At 39.9% G+C, this 17,415-nt stretch overlaps 2 protein-coding genes across 5 annotated transcripts; one reads left to right on the top strand and one right to left on the bottom strand.

The window, feature by feature from the left end:
- Positions 1–1,089: 1,089 nt before the first annotated feature.
- On the bottom strand, positions 1,090–3,666 carry LOC104414669. 3 transcript variants are annotated; one of them, XM_018862069.2, is made up of 3 exons: positions 3,360–3,666; positions 1,680–2,479; positions 1,090–1,368 (listed from the first exon to the last, which is right to left on the bottom strand). In XM_018862069.2, exons 1-2 carry the CDS (start codon positions 3,427–3,429, stop codon positions 1,713–1,715), a joined length of 837 nt encoding a protein of 278 aa, XP_018717614.2. In that variant the 5' UTR covers positions 3,430–3,666; the 3' UTR covers positions 1,090–1,368; positions 1,680–1,712. The 3 variants fall into 3 exon arrangements, with proteins under 3 accessions (XP_018717614.2, XP_010024130.1, XP_010024129.2); XM_010025828.3 differs by having other exon boundaries at positions 1,847–2,479; XM_010025827.3 differs by lacking the exon at positions 1,090–1,368 and having other exon boundaries at positions 1,522–2,479.
- Positions 3,667–14,033: 10,367 nt separating this feature from the next.
- On the top strand, positions 14,034–17,069 carry LOC104417300. Of its 2 annotated transcripts, XM_018860873.2 has the most exons (6): positions 14,034–14,128; positions 14,378–14,596; positions 14,890–15,063; positions 15,163–15,269; positions 15,441–15,748; positions 15,961–17,069. In XM_018860873.2, exons 1-6 carry the CDS (start codon positions 14,081–14,083, stop codon positions 16,878–16,880), a joined length of 1,776 nt encoding a protein of 591 aa, XP_018716418.2. In that variant the 5' UTR covers positions 14,034–14,080; the 3' UTR covers positions 16,881–17,069. The 2 variants fall into 2 exon arrangements, with proteins under 2 accessions (XP_018716418.2, XP_010026905.2); XM_010028603.3 differs by lacking the exon at positions 14,034–14,128 and having other exon boundaries at positions 14,280–14,596.
- The last annotated feature ends 346 nt before the right edge of the window (positions 17,070–17,415 follow it).

Below are 17,415 nucleotides of genomic sequence, written 5' to 3'. Positions count from 1 at the left end.
GAATCGGAACCTCTCTTCCTCCATGAAAGCTCTGAGGAAGAAGAAGGACCAGGGGAAATCGACCGCTCCAACCAAAGCTCAGGACTCCACTTTCCGTGCGGGCACTGTCGAAGCTGCTTAGAAATCCAGACACAACTTTTGCTCGCTCAATTGTTAACAAAACCTATATAAACACGAAACTATTTTTACTCAAACCAACCCACGTGAAACAAAGACAAGATCTGTGGTTTGGGCATGTGGCTGACGGAGGAGGGCCAAGGAGAGTAGCAGGAGGAGATGGACGATGATGACCCTACAAAGCAGCACCAGTAAGGAAATTTAATGAGAGATGAGAAAAGAGAAAGAGGACCCATTTTAATGTTTTCTTTTCTCGAATGTGGGTGTACACTTTTGAGGGGATGATGAGATATACAGAGAGGTTGAGGTTAAGCGCAGAAATTTAGAGCAGAGCTAGATTGTGAGTCGGGAGGGAGAGAGAAACCGTGAAGAGAGAGGGGATAGGTGAGCCCAGCAAGGATACATGTTGCTCACTTAATGAAATATCGTAAAAGTGAAGTGACATCATAGTTGCCCATAATATTTTCTCTTTCTTTCATCGATTTGAAAGATATGTGTTAAGGGTAATGCCAAAAAAACCGAGAACTACTTGGACCGCCCAAAAACCGGTGGTTCCTAATGGAATTAGTCCGGTTCCTAGTTCTAATTTAATGAAACCGATGAGTATTGATCCAATTTCTGATTTCAAGTGACTAGACCAACATACATATGAAATATATATTTAATTTTTAATTTAAAAAAATGAAAATTCTAAATCCTAGGCTAGTACTAGTTTTTATGTTGGATAACTATCTACTTTGGCCTGTTTATAACAAAAATTGGTGAGTATGCTATCTTACTTACACACTTCCTAACATACTAATAATGTTGGTTCATTAGAGTGTCTTTGAGGAAGTGATTTCATTGTATAATTCTTTCTAGCATATTATAGTGCGGATGCGTGAAGCTTGGTGAGACCGGTTCCGGTTCCGGGAATAGGAAACCCATAAACCCCCGGGAATAGGACAGACTTTCTCAGTTTTAGGGTGAGAATTACCCGCTCAAACCATGCTCATCCCTAATATACATACAATCAAATGACAGAGTTTCACCTTGACCATTACAATATATGAACTTTTATATGATGCTTAGAACTCCCAAATCACCAAAGCATATTCTTAAGAAATATTCAAAAAGATAGTACATAACCAAGTCAGCCCTTTCCGATCCTCGATTAAAACCCTCCCTTAAGCCGCCACCTGCATAAGTACACGTTTCACTGGAGCATAGACCGCTGCTCTGAGGTATGATCAGAGTTTCAGAATGGTTGTTCTGCGGAAAAGCAACATCAACAAAAATGTCTAGATATAGATTGTTGGTGACAATGAAAACTTTTTTCTTCTAGACTTTCCAGGCGATATAAATAATCCATTTTGAGAAATGTTTTTCAAATCATTGATTTTCTGCAGACATGTGCACCATCAATGACATTCATAAAGCTCAACTTCATATTACGAAAAAGTTAAGATCACAATCTGCTCTATGATGCACATATAACAGTAATATATACAACAATATTGATCAACCAAAAAAAGCAGTTTAATCATATTTTATCGACTCTAATCGCATAACAATAATCTCACCAATTTTGCAGCCCTAAGCCTGCACTCTAAAACTTATAACTCTTCGTATGATTCGGAGTAAGTTGTTGAATCGTGAGCATCATCATTTTCAGAAGCCTCAGAGTAAGCCTCGGAGTAAGTAGTTGACTCATGAGCAACATAATCTTCAGAAGCGTCAGAGCTCTTACCAAAAGGAGTCTCATAAGACTCTTCAGAACCTTCAAAATGTTTGAAAACTGGGGATTCATTAACCCCTGCTTCCTCTTCTTGAGGCTGAACAAACTGAAGCAGAAAATGCACTCCATTGACGACATCATACACCATAAGCCCAATCCTACCTCCAACCCAACTTCCCAGATGGCTTCCCACTAGATATCCGAACTTCCCAAGTCTCTGCTCACCAAGGAAGCCTCCAGCATAAGCACCAAACAGAGTCCCGGATCCCCTGAGAAAACCCTCTGTCATTGTACCACCATAGTATAAAGCTTCAAAAAAATCCCACCCTGAAGATATGATGGGTCCTATTATGCGTTTGGCCTGCCGAGTCGCCAATTTTGCTGCTTTGGCCCCTTCTTTCTGTGCCTGCTTGGCTGCATCCTTGGATGTTAACCCTTGTGCCATCGCGTCGACAATCGCAGTCTCAATCGCGAGGACCCTAGCCCTTTCGACATGGGCTGCCCGTATGTTGTAGAAATAGAGCTTCACTCCCTCCTTCACCGAACATGCTAGGGTTCCAGAGCCCATGTCGAAGCAATTCAAGAATGTAAACTTACCACTCTGAGATGACCCCTCCTCCCCCATTAGCTGTCGGCATTTTTCGGCTGCGAAAGACCAAAAGTTGGTCGACATATCAGTTTTCATAAATGCCACAAGAAATCCACAGGCCATCATAGAGCTTAAACACAGAGACCTCAAAAAACCACAAAAGAAACCAATGTAATAACATAATTCTCCCGCTTGGTGGATGATGATAAGCAAACTCTGGCACTTATCTCTTTGACATCTCCCTTGAATTCTAGATGTCACATCACGTGACTGAGGTCGATCAACAAAATGTGTATACTTTAATCTACCAAGTCTGCTTAAGAAATAACAGGAAATAAGCAGTTTGAAAATCAGATGTTTCCATAGATGCACCATCTAGGCTGTTACAAATTGGATACCGTTTTTATGCTCTAGGAAAGTGCATTGATGGGCATAATTTACATTTACTTCAGCCAGAAACTATCTACTATCGACACTCCAGCCGGATTACGACAGGCGACATGAAAACAACTGGATGATCAATAGATTGCTTAAACTCAACGCTTCATCACCTAACAAACACAGGATGCACCGATCACGTAAAAATACGAAATTTACATCAAGTAGAATACTTCACGAACTACCCACTCATCGATTTACCTCAACATCACGTTCCCCACAATCAGGAAAACGAGATTCCAAACCAAACCCACAAGCACAAGCACCAATAGATTCGACTAGCAGGAACACTGTTCAACCCAATTCCGTATTCCGCAAAAGAATCGCAGCCCAACACTCGAACTCGCATATCACGGAAACCAAACTGCACAATCGTCTCAACTCGCCGCGCCAAGATCCAAAACTCTCGAAATTTGCAGTCAACGGGGAAAGAAGAAGAAGAAGAAACGACATTACGGAGCGAATGCAGGAGCGGATCGATAGAAAAATTTACAGTACCCGTCATGCTGAGAGCGATGATGCCGACGACGAAGACCAGAAGCTGGACTCGCTTCCTCTGGATATCCATCGCTCCCCCCGCAGCGATAATGCGCCGGTTTAAGAAACCCTAATTCAGATTTAGCCCCAATCCGATTGAAAACCTAAGGAAATCGACCGCGTCGAAAGGGGGAAAAATTCGATCTTTTATTCGGACAGGGAGGGGAGAATCCAGAGCCGCACACGTGGGGTGTGGAGTGGAATTGACCGGAGTAGGAAGGAAGGGGAGTCGGGCGATTAGGAAAAACGCGCCAACGCGCCGACTCGCCGTTTGCGTTTAAAGCCTACAAAGAAGGCTGGGGACCAAAGTCGAAATTCATTAATTCAGACAGTTGAAGAACGGATCGATCCTGGGCTGAGCTTATGTTGTCTGCTGGCCCATCGAGGAGGTAAATTGCCCACTCAAACAAGGATTGGATTGCCCTTTCTAGGCTGCGTTTGATGGACCGGATGAAATTTTAGGTGATATAACTTTCGTCCCTTTCGGTGTTTGGAGTGACTTGAAGTCCCGTACATGACCAGATATAACTTGAGTGTAGTCTAGATAAAAAATGTCACCTAGGGGATGTGATAGATCCAAATAAGATATGGACATACGAAATTTGGAAAATTTGATAAATCATGCGGTCTTTCGAGCTTATGTTGTCTGGCCCATCGCGGGAGTAATCACCTCTTTTAGCTACATTTGGTGGGTGGGATAAAACTCCGAATAAAGTAACTTTTATTCTATTTGATTTTTTGAATGATGCATACAACTCAGATAAAAAAAAAAAAAAATCTTCTAAGGAATGGGATAAACCCAGATAAGAGATTGGAATTTAGAAAATTGCTAAATCACGTGTTCTTTCCCCACTTTTGCGCTCGATGATCACTCTTCCTCTCTTTCTCTAGTTTTTATTTCTCTCACCACAATGGTCACCAAAGGACTAGAGCACAAGCACCACGAATATATCTTAAGACGAATTCATATCGAGCCTCAATTCCCTTCTTCCTCCACGAGAGAATTCGGAAAAAAAATAAAAAATAAAAGAGAACGAACGGGTTGGTCAACGGCGACAAAAGGGATGTCTCAGAAGGAGAGGGTGTCTTGTGGGTGTCCTCGAAGTCACGGAGAAGAGTGGTGTTTGACATGGATAAAGATTGCAAAAAAATTAATAGTTTTTATGACTTCCATGGTTTATTTTCAATTTTAATCCTGTAAATTAAACACTCATAATAGTAATAATACTTTTTTGAATCCATGCAATATCCGGATGTCAACAAACATTGAATTTGATATTTAAAATCCTATCCTATCATTATTCTATCCGACATTATCCTATTTAGCAAAAATGTCCAGATCACCAAACGTAGCCTTAAGATTTTTCGGAGAACTTACCGAGGCTAATTAAGACTCAATGTTGATCCGCGTTCATGAATTACAGTCATAGGTTCGAGCGCCAACTACAAGTATCATATTAGAACTATCTATATGGGTCTCTCACCTTGCAATAACTAGGTCATGGAGGGACACGTCCGCAATGTGATGACTCGATTAGGTTGATAGTGTGCTCTAAGGTGCCCAAATGCCAACCTCATAAGGAAAAAAATGTAGGGTCTTCTCACTTGCTCAAGCGTCTTGCTGGATAGGAAAGGGTGTTACATACAATAATATGTCATCCATTTTGATGCATAATCTCATTGGGAAGCAATCTCGATGTTGATGCCAGCTAAGGACCATATTGAGAATAAAACCTAAAAGTTTAAATTAATAGATGAAAAAAGAACACATGTATATAAAGAACATATAATACTAGTTGTAAGACATGATATTTTCAACAAACCTTCTCATGTGTAAGTCGGATTAGGACTGTCATGTGAAATTTAATTAACAAGGTGGACATACACATAATAGGGAAAAGGCTTGGCTATAATATCATGTTAGATTTTGTGGGATCATGCCAATTGCTCTAAAAATTCATACTATTAGATGAATGCGCAAAATATTATTTAAATATTTTAAATAGACAACATTATTTATAGGGTCATGCTTTTTCACTCCCATTATGGCTAAAATACTCCCTATCATAATAATTTAACAATAATAACCTTTGCGAGTCTCACCTTTTTAAAACAATTTTCAGTTGCTTTTCTTCTTTCTCTTTTTTCATTGTCCCACTTTCCTTCTTTTCATTTATTTCTCCTTATTCTCTCTCTTTCTAAAACACCACTTTCCTCCTCACACAACTAGTCCTCATCGATCTCCATTTCTTCAACTCAAAAGCTCAATTGTAAGCAAAAAAAAAACCCATCATTTCTCCGATTGTCCCCTCTCGCATCAAACTCTTCGATCGATGGATCACAAAGACAAGAACAACCCCATTACAGATTCAGATCCAGAAGTCCATTACAGATTCAGATCCAGAAGTTGCTCAACAATGTTTGTTTCTCCGTTTTCATCTTCTTGGTCCTAATTGTCACCATCATCATTGATTTGCCACCATTTACCAGCCTCCAGATCCATGGCTCAATTCCTCCTACCCTCACTAAGTTGTTTACGCACACCGAAAATGCCACCTTCAAGAATGACTATTCCATCCTCAAGACCGGCGAGGATTTTCCCCTCCTTGCCCCCATAGTCTCTCCTACTTCCCCGCTAATCTCGATTGCCAAGCCATCATTGCCTCTGATTGAAAGGGCTGAAGAGGTGATTGTGAACTCGACCCTCAAGTCCGAGCCCTTATGAGATGAGGTGGCCTTGTTGCTTGTCAATTGTTTGGATCCCTGTGTTCTAATAGGCATTTAGTTCAAGTTGTGGTAGCCTTTAGGTTTATTGAATTTATGGGTATCAAACTTCCGTTAACGGTTCAAAAACGAACACAACATTGTTAGGGTTGTAAGGGCTAATGATCAATTTATAAATATGAAGAAAAACATCATCTTTTGAGCTAGTTTTTGGAATGAAAGAAATCCAAAACTACCCAATACTTATATCAAATCTCGGATTGCCAACAAATCTAGACTTAATAGTCATATGGGAAAGTTACAAGTTATTGTGCTTTTGACACAACCACAAAGTATGAGGGAAAGATTATTGAAATCGTCCCATATCAATTGTAAAAATAGCTGGTGATTCATTAATAAGCACGAGAGAAAACTTCATCTTTTAACTTAACTTTTGAAACGAGAGAACCTCAAATTACCCAACAAACATGACCTAGAGGACAAGTGAAAAGACAAATCACAAAAGACTGTTCCCTCTCTCCTTCTCTCTCTCTGTTTTTGATGGGTACTACCAAGGTGTGAACCACGGCTGCATTTAAGAGGCTAGGGAGAGGAGTAAAGTAAACTCAAGGAGAAAAATGGGACCCATGAGAAAAGACAAAAAGAAAACAAATGGTACACCACAACCAAACAAAAAAATGCCAAAAAGATATGACCCACAAAAGTTAATATTATCAAAGCATTGTGACGACGAATGCTTTAGCCATGATGAGAGTGAAAATATGGTCCTATTTATATCTCACACTTACTATTTTCTCCTCCTAAACATCACCACACTGACAACTTAGTAGCAACTCCCCCAACCTTCAAAATGGGAAGTTCATAAAAATCAGTGATACGCCCAGAGCGGAAGTTGAGCAGATGATCTTGCTGGAGAGATAAAACCCTAAAATAACTCAGGCTCGTGACTGTCCCCTGTTGTCTGATCACACTCACTCGTCAAAGGCTTTCAACCAAAGGGGCGAAGATCTCGATGACTTGATGATCAAATGTGCCCCAATGACCCAAAGCAAGTGTGAAAGAAGGAAATTTTAGCAACCGACACTCATTGAGGAAAAGAAAAGCGAAGTGATGTCATGTCATTGATGGTGTGAACCCCCTTTTTATCTGCCCAACAGAGTGATGAGTCAACCTCCAGCTCCTGCTCATCCAAACTTCAGCTGACGCTCGCATGCCTTGGAGCAAGGACCAAATTGATTCCTTTTCTTCTCAAATTATTGCCTTGAATTTCTCTTAACCGGCCATCTCTTTTGGAGCCATAGCGTCGGTTAAGAGCAAAGGTACCTTTCACTCCTACGAAGGTCTCCACGACCCGCCCACAAACGCATTTTTTATTTTAACGTATTAGCAAGCACACAGTTTATACTCCATAAGACTTGAATAGGTCTTTAAACTGCTCCCGACAAGATCATGAGTCAGCCCCCAGCCCCCAGGGAGAACCTGCTGTGTTGGGGTAAACACTGGGTAAAAACAGGAGGAAGGACCACGGGGTGCGCCACCGAGGCGAAAGCCTGGCCCCGGGCTTGAAGAGGGAAAACTAACCCCTTAAGTGGGAGGTGACCCCCTCTAATGATGGTTGGAGTTCCTTTACGGAGGACTCTTGGTGGCGGCGGTAATTTCTCCTATATTATTCTCCTTATCAAAAATAGAGAATATCTTCTAGAAATTTTACATCCCGACTATTTCGAAATTTGGATAAGAATTGAGATAAAATTTTTAAATATTTTCTCACGACCTAAAATCAAAAGTATTTTTATAATTACAAGAGATTCATTTTCCGCAAAGGTGAGCTTTCCCATCTTTGGGAAATTTCAGACTCACAACTCGCATCATTAACCTCATAAAAAAAAAAAAAAAAAACTCGAGTGAAAAATATGAAGGCAAGTGGTCCAAGAGCGAAACTCGTGTGGCATGCTTAATCAACACACATAAACTTGTCCTCTAGCCACCGAACTAATCCCATAGCGTCAGTTACCAAGATTTTGCAAACGAATTTAGTTACTTTTCATGTAGCCGCCTCTATAGGGTTAAAACTAAAAAGCCACTATAGGAATGGTCCTAGAAGAGACTTGGCCGACCCGAACATGCATATTTGCAAACCTATTTAGTTACTTTTCATGTAGCCGCCTCTATAGGGTTAAAGTAAAAAGCCACCGTAGGAACAATCCTAGAAGAGACCTGGCCGACCTGAACATGGACGTTCGAAAGTGGGTCGTGGACATTTCAATGAATAATGACTCCTCTCATGATTAGAGTGCGTACAGAGGGGCAAAATAACGAACCGCAGCATCAAAATCGAGACCCCCCAAGTTCGACTAGGAGCAAAAGCATTCCACTGACGAGCACACAAACGTGGACTTCACGATGCTTCAGCTTATAAAATCAAAAGGGGAGGTAAAGATGGATACCGAAACGTGCAACTTTGATTCCCAAGTTCCACGCATGGCTTCTCATCGTCGGAGGAAATGGATCCCACCAAAGATCTCGTGCATGTATCTTGATCTATGCATTTCTTTAATAAGAGCATGATATGGAGTCTGCATGGCAATGATACTCAATATCTCAGCTCTTGAAAGTAGGTAATCTTTCTTTTGGCATTAATGTGTACATTTGATGACTTACGAACTCCGAAGCATAATTAATCACTCTCGCGTGCTAACTAAATAGGGTTTCAGATGACTTACGAGCTCCGAAGCATAATTAATCACTCTCGCATGCTAACTGAATAGGGTTTCAAAATAGTGTCGACTTTCAAAGTTTTCAATTATTTTACGATTTTTTGTGCTAATGGTAAAATTTAATTGATGTGAAAATTTAAATTAATATATAAAATGTGTGGTTTAATATTTAAAAAAAAAATTAACTCATCTCTTCACGTGCGGATTGGATTTTTGGCCTATGATGAAATTTGGAAACGTACAATAAGAAAGCAAATAAAGGGGGCGGCAGGTCACGAATATCTTCCACCAATCCCCAAGCTAGTGCACACTCCAGTCCATCTCATTCTTCCACTATGGACGTCACGAATTTTATTCTCATGCTCTATATTTCTCTATGTTGGGAGTGGCATGTGACGACCGCAAAATCACAATCGATGCCCCATCAAATCCAAACTTGTGCTTTCCTAGAAAATGATTGGGTCATCTACTCGAGTCAAAAGGGAGATGGTCCCCCTTCTCGAGATTGACAGCAACTTTGTAGAAAGTTTCTGCGTGGAAAGAGAGTCATGTGCAATCTTCTATCTAATTTTTCCCAATCATTACCTTCGGTGTGCCTATCTTTCTCTCTTATCCACTTGAAGCTTTTGAGCAGCCCCACGACATGGTCGTCCATCAACCCCAGGACTTAAAAAATGTAGGGTTGATAGAAAATAAATTGATATCCTGACATGTTCATTTGAAGAAGCGATCCTCTTTACATTTATTTAAAGATGTATATGCACTTAAAATCCTAGAATCCGTTAAGTTTTAAAACTTATTAAAATACAATCAAATATTAAAACTTATCAAATTGGTACAATTGAGTATTCCTACTAACTCCATCCATTTAGCTTAATAGAAAAATTCACATAGTTTTTTTGTAATATTTTCTCTCCCAACGTGGCGATGACATGGACTAAATTCTAATTTTTACCCAAAATATTAATTAAATAAAAAAATTATTTAAAAATAACAAGGGGGGGGTGGGGAAGCCAAAAGTAAGGATGGCAGGTCCTTGCCACCATCCCCTCCATCACTTAAAAGGGCCATATGGGGTAATTCCGATGGTGACCCTCGCCGAGGGCTACCACAGTTGGGTGAGGGCCGGCAACTCCTATCCAAATCTAGATAGAGGGTTCTGACCCAGGCTAATTTTTTGGGTTTTTTCAATTTTTTTTTTCTATTTAATTAAGATTTTGATCATAAAAATTACAATTTAATCCAAAACAACGATATTTTAATCTTGTGTTTGATGTTTTGGCCAAGTCTTGGCCACAAAGGAGAGAGAAAATATTTAAAAAAGCCACGTGAACATTTTCCATTAATTTAAATAAACAGAGTTAATGGAAGAATTTGTTTATACCAATTTGACAAGATTTATAACTTGAGTACACTTTTTATAAGCTTTATGATTCAATGGCATTTTATTTAAAGTTTTAGGACTTCCAAAGCACATATTCTTTATTTATATCATTAACTTATGGCTCCAAATTTTTGAATATCTACGGTAACCAAAAAGATTGTTAATTAAGCGAGGTAATGACGGTTCTGTTGATCAATTATCTATGCAATCGTTGTAGTTTTGTATCGAAATCTCGGTGATTTCTTCATATGAATGGGGTAAAAAAGGTAACCTTATAATTCCTAAAATCCACATGATATATGACATAGAGAACAGACTCTCACTCAAATCGTGAGTACTTCTTTAGGGTTTTATTGCATATAATATAGCAGAATTCATTGAACTCACAATCTTAGACACTTTCAGTTAATTGCGCGATGATTTGATGGTAAAAAGAGATTCTATCCCTAATCTGAATTTTCTACGTTGTTGGGGGAAGCGTGAGGGTAGTTAGTCATCACTAGCCAAAGTAATCTAGAAGTTGGATAATAAAGTGTATTGAAGATGCTGACCCATGGACTGTTAAATTGCTTTATGTGAATCCACTTCTAAACTCTATCCCAAGGGAAGAAACAAGTGGAAAGCACTAATTTAATTTAAATAACAGCCAGAAATTGAAATTGAGAAATTTTCAAGTGCATCGACACTACAACATTTCTATCCACTCAAAACCAATCATCGAGTATTGAAATACTTTGGCATGTGACGATCAATTTTGGGTGCCCGGAGATGCTGTACATCCAAAATACATAAAGGTTTCTTCATGAATTATGAGATTTTCCTTTTACTCGGGCACTAGACACATATGAGGCCCAAAAAACAATAGAAGCCGAAGTAATTGTGTAACGACCTGGGCCCTGGTCGTTACAAATAGTCCATCTCGCACTCCTTTTGCCTCCCCAATATTACCTGGTATGTCGAGACGAGGTGACAACCACCCCTAAGATATATTGCAAAGGAACCGATTGTAGGTCTTGAAATTTTTCCCAATTAGCCACAAGTACAAAAAATAAAAAATAGAAACATTGATTGATTGAATAGCCTACTTAATGATATGTATCTAAGTCACACATCCAATGAGTTCCAATCTCACCGGATAGAGCATCCCACAAATAGACTCCTTCCACTACTTTTACTAAGACTAGACGAGAATATCATATTAGTTAATACATAATCAGTCATATTAATGATGACTTTAATCGATGTTTATCCATCCACCTAGAAGTTGCTCTGGATCTCTCTCACTTAAACTGGTGGATCATCAATTTCCACAAAGGTGAGATTTCCCTGAGTTGCCATCTTGCCATTGCATGACCTCACATGATGTCTTTATCACCTTTCTTTTCTTTATCTCCTCGCACGGGCACTGCAATTTTTAAATAAAAAAATGAGTTGCACGTGCCCAAGTTTTCATAATAATTAAAGAAGATATTGGCTAAAATCCTCCCATCACTTTAAAGACTATGAAAATGTTGCGTCATGACTCCCTCCACCAAATGTGGTCATCTCTTTTAAGATGACTCGGGCGAGGAACTTTGAATGTTCTCAAGTGCTCCCCATGCAAGAAACTCCTTGTTATATGACAAGAGAAGTTGCTAAAATATATAACACCGTTTACATACATAATTGCAAATCTAAACTAAGTTTGTAACATATCACAATCCATCTATCTCAAGTATCGACTGAGTGGTTGACCTAGTACTAGTCCGTAGGGTTTCACCCTAATGCTCAAGTACTATCAAGCCCAATTCTTATCGATTGAATTTCATTTATGCCCGTCTTGTTAAGAAAGGAGTGATTATGACTATATTGGGCGGTTAACTTTGGAACGGATGTCTACTTAAAACATAACTTTTAGTTTCTCTTCCATCCCATCTTGGATTTGAACTGAAGTTGAAGTACTATAGAAGAAGACTTGCATAAATGTAGTCAAGGATATACTTCTAGTTGGAGACTTGAGCCACGTGAACCCAATCATATGGAGACTTGAGCCAATGCCAAATTGAGTCCATACAAGTGCCAGCTATTGCCTATTGGGACGGCGGCCACTGTTGAACACTTGTTTGACCTTTTAGGGATCAAAATTCCTTAGTTGATGTACGATTCAATCATCATCCACTTTAGAAAAAGTCCCACTTTTACTGCTTTGCTCTTTATCATAGGCCTTTTTCATCGTGGATAAACGGCAATTGTACAAGGTTCGAGATAGAATTTGCTCTAAGAAGAATTGTTGTTCCTCCATAGACGGTATGATTGAATGGTTGAATCTAATAAGTGCCATCGTTGAATCCAATGAGCTACACGTTTAAATTTGATGATAATTACTCTTTATTATGGCTTTAAGTGATATGACCACACTCTCATGCTTTAGACGAGGAGCTACCCCGAGCCTCTATGTTAGGGAAATTTAAGGAAATTCTAACTCATTCCTATTGATACCTAGTTTGCGTAGGCTTATCATTGCATTTTGTGAATTTTGATTATCCATTCCTTTTTCGGTTTCATATATGAATTTTCGCATTTAAGAACGTTTTCTACTAATGGTATGAATAAAAATTTATGATACTGGAGATTAATCATTTTTGGGATTACGGAAAAATAACTACAACACAACATAAAATATGTTTCACAATGGCATTTCTGCATTAAAAATATAAGTAACCCAGTATGTATGCATATTTCCACTCAAATGCCCAAATTACAATGTGAAGAAGCTAATATAAGAGGATCAGCGTCTGGTTCTCATTCTAATTTTAACTAGTCGACTTTAATACAACAAAGAATATTGAATTGAAAGTGAGAACATGAAATAAAAGTCACGCTAGATGCCTCCTGTTCTTCTCTCAACCACAGTCAAACATGAGCTTGATAATTACTAGCCATCGACATAATTTTTTTGGGGCAAAAAAAGAATTGCAATATATCTGGAAATTTGAAGGCAAATGAATTGCCAGTTGTTTTTTTTTTTTTTTTTTTTTGTTGGTTTAGTTTTTTCTTCTTCGCTAAGTTAATTCTGTCTAGGCTGGACGAGCGAAATCAAATCAAATAGATTTTGCCTGATTATCCCCAACAAACAGACAGTAGTCAGATCTTTTAGGACTCTCAAGTTCAGTCAAGATCCTCTTACTTATCTCCTTTTACTTATGCTAGAAAATCAAATATTAGAGAATCATCATATCTGCAAAGTTCTTATTGGTCCGGGACTCCTCAGATAGATATTGCTTATAACTACTTTCAGTGGATAAAATTGAGAAAAACACGGATTGATCCAGACGAAGTAAAGCAACCTAAAGAATAATTAACAGCATATTAGAATATACCGACGCAAAATAATAATAATAATAATAATAATAATAATAATAATAATAATAATAATAATAATAATAAAGCCGAACGTTGTAATTTGTGATTGGTTTTATCTATGAACTGGTTGTGAGACGCTCCGTAGAGAGAGATGTGCTTCGACTCCGTAGTATGTTTTTCTTAACAGGAGTCAAACAAAGAAGATCCGGATCCAAGAATGGATTATTTGGATTAGCCCATGCATGATTGTGACGTTTTCATGTCTCTCTCTCTCTCTCTCTCTCTCTCTCTCTCTCGATCTCTCGATGGGGTTGTGCTTTTTCTTGTTTAGATTTTGAGAATCTGGCGTTGGCATTTCTCTGCATCTCTATAAATAGAAGCGGAGTTGCGCGAACTGCCCTCACTCGTCTCTGCTACCGATTTCCCTTTCTTTCATCATCATCATCATCATCATCATCATCATCATCATACCAACCCTCTCTCGATCCCATTTCGCAGTTCCACTCTACCGAAGCATGGTCATGGCGTCACCACCAAAGCCTCCATCAGAATCTAGCAACCGGGTTCTCCTTCTTCTTCTCCTCCTGCTTCTCCTTCTCCTTCTTCTTTGGATGCTTATGACGTCAAAGATCGTCAAAAAGCAAAAAGATGTAATGCGTAACAGTGATGATAATGTCAACGCGCGATCTGGGTCTCTTCTTGGGTCGACAGATTGGTGAACCGTGTAGACAAGTTTGGATCTTTTTTCGCCGTGCATGAAAAGATCTCCCACTCTTTTCGGATGTTCATGGTCAACTGTTGTCTTTTTGCAGGCTAAGGGAATCGCTGAGACGCTCAAGAACTTGCCTCTGCTCGGGCTCCGGCTCAATAAGACTGACTCTTTCCGGTACCAAGCAAGAAAGGGAAGGTCCCAGAAATCAAAGACCATTCGTCCTCCTGCAATAGACCAGGACCCCAAACAAGTCCAACTCAAAGAGAAGATAAAAGCCGAACACGTTCCTGCTACATTAATCAGAATTGGTTCGTGGCAGGTAACTACGATTCGGTGTTACTTCTGTAATCAGAAGTTAAAAGTCGCACACATCCCAACAGTTCTTAACTGTTAAGCAATGACACAGTTTAATATTTAAATATTCTAACGTTCGAAAAATTTAACGTAAAATTTTGTGAGATTTCTACCAACTGTTTAAAACACTTGAACCGCTTGATTTAATTTTTTATTCTGCTGGCAACTTCTTGATGAGTTACAATTGGTGAGGAAGAGCAGAAATTTTCTTTTCTTTCTTTCTTTTGGTTAATTAACCGACGGTACATATGCGTGCAGTTTGCTTCTGTACATGAAGCGGATTTGGTAGTAAAGTTCTACTTCGCAACAAGGAAATTAGTCTGGGAAGTGCTCGAGAACGGTCTGAAGAACAAGATGGAGATACAGTGGTCGGACATTTCCGCTATACGAGCCAGTATCGAAGAAAACAAGCCAGGGATCCTCGAAATAGAGGTTCTGAATTATCTCTTTCGACCCAGGAATTTTTTGGCTTAAAAGTCCGGCTTTTTCGACCATAATACTAATGATCCAATCACTGTTACCATCGTGCAGTTACACCAGCCACCCACCTTCTACAAGGAGTCTGATCTGCAGCCCCGGCATCACTCGAATTGGATCTCGGCAGATGATTTCACTGGCGGCCAAGCTCTTATGTACCGGTACTTTATTATTTTGTCAGATACATTAGCCACATATTCCAGTATTTCCTGTCGCTCTAGGACTGTGAGCTATAGTGTGCATAAATGATTTCACAGGTTTAGTCATATAGTACAAACTGGTAAGTGGATCCATCTGATATGAAGTAATGCTTACGCTTAGTCTCTTCTCAGGAGGCACTATCTTGAATTTCCTTCAGCAGCCCTCGACAAGGGCTACGTCAAGCTGCTGAATACTGACCGCCGGTTGCTTAAGTTGAGCCAGAGCCGCTTTCCAAGCGGTGTGAAAAACGCATTCTACACGTCGCAACACTTTAATTGCGATGAATATCCTCCAAGATCAGCAATGGCAATGCCACATGCGCATCAGGTCCACCTTCGGAATGCATATCCGCCGGCATTGACCCCCCAGCGGAGACAATCATGTGAAGCAGTGATGGAGCAAGCCCGTCAATGGAACAATTCTACTCCGCCGATGTCAGGTACGCAGCATCCTTGTCACGAGAAAGTTTTAGTCACCTTGAGAGTTTACATTTTTTTTACTACAGGTGGAATATGATCACTTTATCTGTCGCCTTTACATGGTCATATATTCTTCCTTTTTCACCAAAGATGTATATATCAAAGCTTGAAAATTGTCTCAAAACAATCACAGGCTCACTTTCTTCACTCTCAATTTGTTGGTGTAACACAGTATTGGATTCTCAACTTCTCGAAAACCACAGATTGGAGAATTCACAAATGAATCCATGGGATCAGATATCTAACAACTCTCAGCTCGAAGACCTTCCACCTCTACACCCTGCAGCCACAACTGCAGCCACAGCCGTGGCCAGGGCCGGTCCAGCCCTCTATCTTGGAGAAGATTTGTACTCACCCTATGCTGGAGAAGCAGGGGTCCACACCCTGCAAACTCCTGCAATCATGAGGAATCCACAACGGCAGTTATTCTTCGATCCAATCAGCTCGCATGACCCGAGGCTTCTCCCTGCAGTTCATGGCATGTTCCCATCACGCTTAGGTTTGCCAAGTGCAATAGGTTCTGCAAGCAATGCCAATGCAATGGGTGCCAGACAGGAACATGATGGATATGTGAACAGCGGTGGTCAATTCATCTTCTGTCCCTTGGAGGAGAACACCTCTTTCACATCACCAACGAGTATGCCGAGTGCAGTAAATTCTGCAAGCTATGGCGTTGCAATGGGTGTCAGACAGGAACATGATGGATATGCGAACAGCAGCGGGCAATTCATCATGTGTCCCTCGGAGCAGAGTGGCACTTTCCCATCGTTGATAGGTTCGCCGAGTGCAGTAGGTTCTGCAAACACTGGCAATGCAATGGATGGATGTGCTACCACTAACAGGCAACTCATCTTCGGTCCCTTGGAGCAGAACGTCACTTTCCCATCATCAATAGCTTCGTATGCAGTAGGTTCTGCAAGCCACGGCGATGCAATGGGTGTCGGACAGGAACATAACGCATATGCTAGCTCTAACGACCAATTCAACTTCGGTCCCTCTGTATCTGAACAACAAATTTATGAGCATCTCGCTCCTTTGATGCACCATCAAGCTTATGGGCGAAAACCGCAGGACGGCTCACCTTGGAAATGATGTTCTGTGTTCAAACTCTGATTCGAGATTTTCAAGGAATGAAAACTTGGGTTGAGCTGAGGAATTCATCAATAGGACGTCCCAGTTTTGCAAAGTTGAGATTAGGATGAGTTGAAGGTGTCGGTGGCTTCTGTTCTCTTTTCTGTTCTTTATTTTAGGCAAAGTAGGGTGTTCTTCGTTTCTCTTCCAGGTTTTGTTGCTAAATAAAAATCGGGTTGAGTACATTCTTATCTCCACCTTGCAGTCTGCAATATTGTCCACAGACTTGATTTTTCAGCAATAAATTCTCAAACTTAGGATTCCTGCCACTGTAAACAACAAAGGAAGGTTGTTTGGTCAATACTTCAAATTGGCACTTCAATTTATTAAAAAAAAAAAAAAAAGCTAGAAATCTCTGACATTCACCATAAAAATAAAAAAAAAAAATGGATCACCTCAACCTTTACATAAGCCAATGCTGTTCTTTAACCCCACAAGAAGCTGGGATAAAAACGTTGATTCCGATTTGTTGGTCATTATATGTCATTATAACCAT

This window comes from Eucalyptus grandis, chromosome 8 (genome assembly GCF_016545825.1).
Source record: "Eucalyptus grandis isolate ANBG69807.140 chromosome 8, ASM1654582v1, whole genome shotgun sequence".
In the NCBI taxonomy this organism is placed as follows: domain Eukaryota; kingdom Viridiplantae; phylum Streptophyta; class Magnoliopsida; order Myrtales; family Myrtaceae; genus Eucalyptus; species Eucalyptus grandis.
Note: the sequence above shows the minus strand (reverse complement) of the source record. Positions and strands in the feature narration are given on the sequence as shown.